Below are 6,311 nucleotides of genomic sequence, written 5' to 3'. Positions count from 1 at the left end.
ATGCCATGCAGTCTTTGGTTTATGACCCATTTTAGTTCTTGTGTGTGATTATGAACAGAAGATTGTATCAGGGAGTGGCTTTGAAGTGCATTTACACACTTCTCTTCTTCCCGTTCATGACACCACTACTGAGGACATCTCATGAAATGCAGTCAGTTGTCAGAAAGTTTGCGTACCAACAAAGCTCTTTTCAAGAATGGGATGTGAAATGAAATTGATAAACATGATATTATTTTACTGTTCAGATCCAGATATTCACCTGCAGAACAGCTTCAAGCCAGCAATAGAGACTCTCTACATACTAGTGAGGGGGTAAAGCTAATCCTTCTACATTTTGTAAAACACTGTGCTCAATGCACACTTTGAAATTGAACATGCACACTTAAATCGTTCAAAGCCGTTTCAAATAGTGCATTATTGAACTACTGTTCATTCCTACAGAAGTGCACTAACAAAGAGGAATGGTGCTCAGCAGGATGCAGCACCAGGATGCAGCACCAGTGCTACAGGAAACATTGTGAAGTTAGTCAATATCTACACCACAAACCCAAATGTTTAATTGTAGTACTGAACACATAGAGGAACTTGTGCATGCACAGATTCATTTGCAATGTGAACTTTTTCAGGCAGCAGCTCTTACACTGCAAACATGTTGACAAAAGTAAATTGTGCTACTCCCAGTTTAAAATTTAGGCATTTTTAGAGGACAGCCCCCACCCTATAAATGTGATTAAACGCCACTTTCACTGTGTTTGCATTATTTTAAAGCATCATTGTATAAAAACAACCAGTTGTTTTACTGAAATACGATGTAGGAAGCCAGAATGAGTTGCAGTTCAGCTGGCTGTGTACAGGGCTTTTTGGTTGCTGAGTACAAATTTAGTCTGTGGTTTTATGACCCACCTTGTAGTCACAATAGCTGACTTAGTCTTGAAACAATATGATGCTGGTTTAAATGTGAAATGGGAAGATACATTCTAGAATTTTTTTTGTTGGTCACAGAAATCTGACACATCTCCACATTTAGTGAAATTTATTGCACTGACTAACGCCCTTAGTGTACTACTATTTCTGGATATGTGTGCTGGCATATGTGTGCTGTCAATTTATTTATGATTGTAAAGGAATTAATATTATATAAATTAGGATTTTTTTATGCACGTGGTGGTTCCAAGTAGCTCACTGTGCCCAACTTTTAAGTGATATTCGTTTAAATGGAGATGATTTATTATTGATAATAATTAATTATTTGTAAATTCCAAATTCTGATTCTGATCTGCTGCTTTTTTATCGAGTGCACATTTATTTTAAAAGCCATAAAGCTACTGTATTTGGTTTTAGAGATACATCTTGAAATGACATAATGATACAAACAGTTATCATTATATCATTTCAGTGGTTTAATGCTAAATCTAATGGCACCACCAATAGATTTAGCATTAAACGTGGCATTAAACAAGACTGCCCTCTCTCTCTGCTTCTCTTTTTAATGGCTGCAGGATTATTATGAAAGAATTTAGATATTGCCCAGCTGAAACTCTTTAACAAACAGATTGCCATCCAACTAGCGGACGACACGACACCGTCATATTTCTTAAAAACAGAGACAAAATCCCAAAAGTTCTGTAATAGTGATTTCTCCAAAGCCGCTTTAATTAACATTAAACTTGAAGAATTGTGAATTGTCGTCAATACACAGTTTCCCCCTAGTGTCACCACATAATATTACAATGAAGTCTTCAGTGAAGTATAGAAGCTCGTCAGAAAAGGGCCATCTGGTAAATTGCACACATTTTAAATTAACAAGGAAATATACTGTTATATCAAGAATTCAATCCCTAAAACTGCTATACAGCTAGGTAAAAATATTAGGGTCTGCAATAGATATACAATCCCTGATTTTCCCCATATTCATATTAATGGCCTCCACCTCATTGATAAAAAGCAAACAAATCAATCCGCAACTGCTTTACAAAAGAACTATACCGTCTAATCCCGAATACATTTAGTCTATTTGTATTCATTCAACAGTTCAACATTATGCACACGTTTTTTAAAGATTCCCATGAGACCAGAAATGGAATGAGCTCCACTTTAAAATGATGAATGGTATTCAGCTAACTACCTATCAAAAGAATACCACAGATTAAGATTTAATTTTGAACAAAATGATTGCTCCTTCTGTCAAGATGACAAACAGACAACACACCATATTTTTTCCCCACTGTATTTACAGCAAAGCTTTCTGTGATGATTTGAATGATTGCCTGGGGACAAAAAGTATAAATGTTGTGGACTTCGCTATTGAAAATGTAATCTTCAGTGTGAATTTTAGATTCACTTCCGGGATACAGTGCTCAACTTTGAACCGGTTGCTTTTGATCCTTCTTTCCGGTTTCGGCTGCTCGCGGAGACACACTTAGGTATGTAATCTCTACATTTTTATCCAGTTTAATCTGTTGTGATACGATATGGCAGATGTCCGGCATTTGTGTTATATAAACGATTAATTCGAAATCTTTTGGATTGTCATTCCATTTTTGCTTGTTTTGCGCTGAACATAATTTTTTAGCTGTCTTGGTTTAGGGATGTGTCTGCTCTATATCACTAGCATGGCCCCTATTTGAATTCATTGATCACTGCGTGTTGTGAGATACTGGTTGGTCTGAATGTGTCATTTATTCTCCGTGCTTTTGTTTTGAAGATTTTGCGGCTAATTTTAGTAATATAAACTTTGTAAGGTTTGGTAAAGCATATTGTATTGTAGTCGCTAGCTTGCTTGCTAGTCAACTTTGTTTGAATAAGTTGCGCTTGCTCGCCAGTGTTAGCTTGGTGAACCGTTTCATATCTGGCAGAGTAAAGGCCAGAAATGTAGCTAATAGTTCGTTCAACTCTTGTGTGTCTCCAAAAATTCATTTTCGATTTGAAATTTAATAGCCAACGTCCAAACATTAGCCAAAGGCAAACTTTGCTGCAGACGTACTGTCTTTACCTCACTGGCCGGTTAGCAAGCCTGAACTAGCTAGCTTGTTGGATGCATTTCTAACGTTCCTCTTCTAAAGAATTGAAAGACCGACTTGGCCCACACAAAAAAGGTCTTTGGTTGCTTGCTATCTGGGTAGACCATGTACTTAAAGTAAAACAATGTCTTCACTCCCCATAGACGCACTGAGGTTATGCAGCCCGCAGTTTGCTTACTACGAACATTAGTTAAGTGAATGGATTTGTGACTGGCTCAAGTGGCGCTGGTCAGAAAACCAATAAGTTCCACCTGCATACATTTATTGGCAATTGAGAACTTAAGTTAATTTTTTAACTTAATTGAATAGCATCTTAGGTGGTTTTCTTTGCTTCGTGTACAAACGGCACAAACTGAATAAGGATGCTGTGTGCGTTGTGTTGGCAGCAACAATGGCACCTCGTAAGGGTAAGGAAAAGAAGGAAGAGCAGGTGATCAGCCTGGGGCCCCAGGTCGCCGAGGGCGAGAATGTCTTCGGGGTCTGCCACATCTTCGCCTCCTTCAACGACACCTTTGTCCACGTCACTGACCTCTCCGGCAAGTAAGTTGTCTCTCCCCCCACCCTGGGTTGTGGGGCAGTATGTGGTGCATGCAGTTTCAGATGCCTAGAGTGCCACTGTTCTTGCACCCTTGAGCAAGGTACTAAACCTGAAACGGTAATGTCAAAGTACGGTAATCTAAAAGTACATGTCCATACGGGTTGTCTCGGTAGCATTTTGAGCAGGGAGCAATTTTAACCATCTGGTTGATGGTTGAAACCGTAAGACTGGCTGCTGTTTTAGCCTTGAGTGAGGTAGTTAACCTCTCAGGGATGGAAGTAATTGATAGATGATGTAATGTATGTGCGTGATGTGCCTGAGGATGGTGTAGGCACCTTTGGTTTGTAGATGTTTGGCATGTGAGGCAGGCAGATTTCAAGAATGTAAGTCAGCTTGACAGCACCTGTCTTTCTTTGTTTAGTCCAGTGCACTCCGCAGTCCTTGTTTTGGAAACCTGAACTATGTAGCCTGCAGGATTCTCATAGCACTATTTACTGGAATATTGTGTGTACTCTGATTCTTCTAGGGAATGTTAACCTCTCAGGGATAGAGGAGCATCTTTCTATAATACACACTATTTAGGTAAACAATTAAATTTTAGGAAATAAGTCAAATGCTAGGTTGTATTGCAAAAAAGTCTGTGGTAAACAACAATGTGAATGCCGGAGCTTCCCTGTGCTGTGCCCCGAGTAATTGAGCTCACCCCCCCCCCCCCCCAAACGTCTCCAGGGAAACGATCTGCCGCGTGACGGGCGGGATGAAGGTGAAGGCAGACAGAGACGAGTCCTCCCCCTACGCCGCTATGTTGGCAGCGCAGGACGTGGCCCAGAGGTGCAAGGAGCTGGGCATCACCGCCCTGCACATCAAACTGAGGGCCACGGGGGGCAACAGGTGAGCTGGCACACACACACACACACACACACACACACACACACACATACACATACACATACTCGGAGCCAGTCGTTATTTCCGCTTGTCCAGGTAAACCAGGCCCGGGTGCTCTTTCGGCTTCAGCCTCTCTGACCGTGCCACTTCATTCCAGAACCAAGACTCCTGGACCAGGGGCGCAGTCCGCTCTCCGAGCCCTGGCTCGATCCGGCATGAAGATCGGCCGCATCGGTAAGACCGAGCGCAACTGCGTGACGCCATCACGTCACCCTAGCCTGTGGAACACGTCCTGAAACTGGACGGATGTGATAAAAACGGGTTTTGGGTTAGGATATCCATCGCTGTTTGCTATATTATCAACACACTTTGTCATTTCGAAAGGGAAAGTCTATGAAGTCTATGTGCAGTCTGAAATTGTTTCTCCTTTTAGGTTATTCTAAATTCCAATATGTATATTTCCACTTGCTTTGCTAGGGTGTGAGGTTGTGATCTTGACAAAGGTTTGTTTTCATTGCACTTTGTTGAGGGTGTGACTTTTTTAGGGACATTTTACAAACAAGCATGTTACATTACATTACATTATACATTACAGGCATTTAGCAGACGCTCTTATCCAGAGCGACTTACACAACTTTTTTACAACCCGGGAATCGAACCTGCGACCTTTCGGTTACAAGCCCAGTTCCTTACCCACTGTGCCACACTCCGTTACACCATGCAGATTGGGAGAGGACTATTGCAGCATGGTGTGCTGATATAGACCTGTTCTTTTCCTGCATCAGGCTGAATCATTGAGCTTTGACAACGTATTGCTATGAACGTGCCTGCTTTAAGTTCTAAACATGTTAATGAACCAGCCTGGTTCCAGCTCTAATAGGGTATAATGAACCAGCCTGGTTCCAGCTCTAATAGGGTATAATGAACCAGCCTGGTTCCAGCTCTAATAGGGTATAATGAACCAGCCTGGTTCCAGCTCTAATGAGGTATAATGAACCAGCCTGGTTCCAGCTCTAATAGGGTATTATGAACCAGCCTGGTTCTAGCTCCAGTGGGAAGGGGGTATAATGAACCAGCCTGGTTCCAGCTCTAATGGGTTAATGGCCAGCCTGGTTCCAGTCTACAGGACTTAATGGCAGCGGGTCCAGCTAATAGGATATGAACCAGCCTGGTTCCAGCTCTAATAGGGTATAATGAACCAGCCTGGTTCCAGCTCTAATGAGGTATAATGAACCAGCCTGGTTCCAGCTCTAATAGGGTATTATGAACCAGCCTGGTTCTAGCTCCAGTGGGAAGGGGGTATAATGAGCCAGCCTGTTTTCAGCTCTAATGGGTATAATGGGCCAGCCTGGTTCCAGCTCTACAGGACTATAATGGGCTAGCCTGGTTCCAGCTCTAACATGGTATAGTGGACCAGCCTAGTTCCAGCTCTAAAGGACTATAATGGGCTAGCCTTGTTCCAGCTCTAACAGGGTATAGGGGACCAGCCTGGTTCCAGCTCTACAGGGCAGTAAGGGTAGTCTGTACAGTCCTGGCTCCAGCTCTACAGTAGAAGAGATTTGAAATATTAGGGGTCGTTATTGTTTGGTTGTTGTATCGGCAGGTTAACCCGCTGTGGGCTTTGCACTTGTAACCCACTCTGATGTGGCCTCTGGAGGTTGTTTACTTGCTCAGAAACCTCTACCCAAGCACAGGTAAAGGTCTGGGCACTGTGCCGTAACGCGCCAGGCGCTAACGCACACATTTCTCTTGCAGAGGACGTCACCCCGATTCCCTCGGACAGCACCCGCAGGAAGGGCGGGCGTCGTGGGCGTCGTCTGTAAACTGTTTATTTTCTGCGCCTCAATAAAAAGTCATTTCCAGTT

General features: G+C 42.5%; 1 protein-coding gene across 1 annotated transcript; it reads left to right on the top strand.

The window, feature by feature from the left end:
• Positions 1 to 2,317: 2,317 nt before the first annotated feature.
• On the top strand, positions 2,318 to 6,311 carry LOC135263611 (small ribosomal subunit protein uS11). The gene is made up of 5 exons (XM_064351860.1): positions 2,318 to 2,423; positions 3,407 to 3,560; positions 4,288 to 4,449; positions 4,604 to 4,680; positions 6,202 to 6,311. Exons 2-5 carry the CDS (start codon positions 3,412 to 3,414, stop codon positions 6,267 to 6,269), a joined length of 456 nt encoding a protein of 151 aa, XP_064207930.1. The 5' UTR covers positions 2,318 to 2,423; positions 3,407 to 3,411; the 3' UTR covers positions 6,270 to 6,311.

This window comes from Anguilla rostrata, chromosome 9 (genome assembly GCF_018555375.3).
Source record: "Anguilla rostrata isolate EN2019 chromosome 9, ASM1855537v3, whole genome shotgun sequence".
NCBI classification, from domain to species: Eukaryota; Metazoa; Chordata; class Actinopteri; order Anguilliformes; family Anguillidae; genus Anguilla; species Anguilla rostrata.
The sequence above is the reverse complement of the archived record's forward strand: the minus strand, read 5'-3'. Positions and strand labels throughout refer to the sequence as shown.

Bases quoted from the DNA above. Each gene is read 5' to 3' on its own strand.
- LOC135263611 (XM_064351860.1), top strand. From the start codon at position 3,412: ATGGCACCTCGTAAGGGTAAGGAAAAGAAGGAAGAGCAGGTGATCAGC. The intron at 3,561-4,287 runs GTAAGTTGTCTC...AAACGTCTCCAG, and splicing joins GTCACTGACCTCTCCGGCAA to GGAAACGATCTGCCGCGTGA. The intron at 4,681-6,201 runs GTAAGACCGAGC...TTTCTCTTGCAG, and splicing joins CATGAAGATCGGCCGCATCG to AGGACGTCACCCCGATTCCC.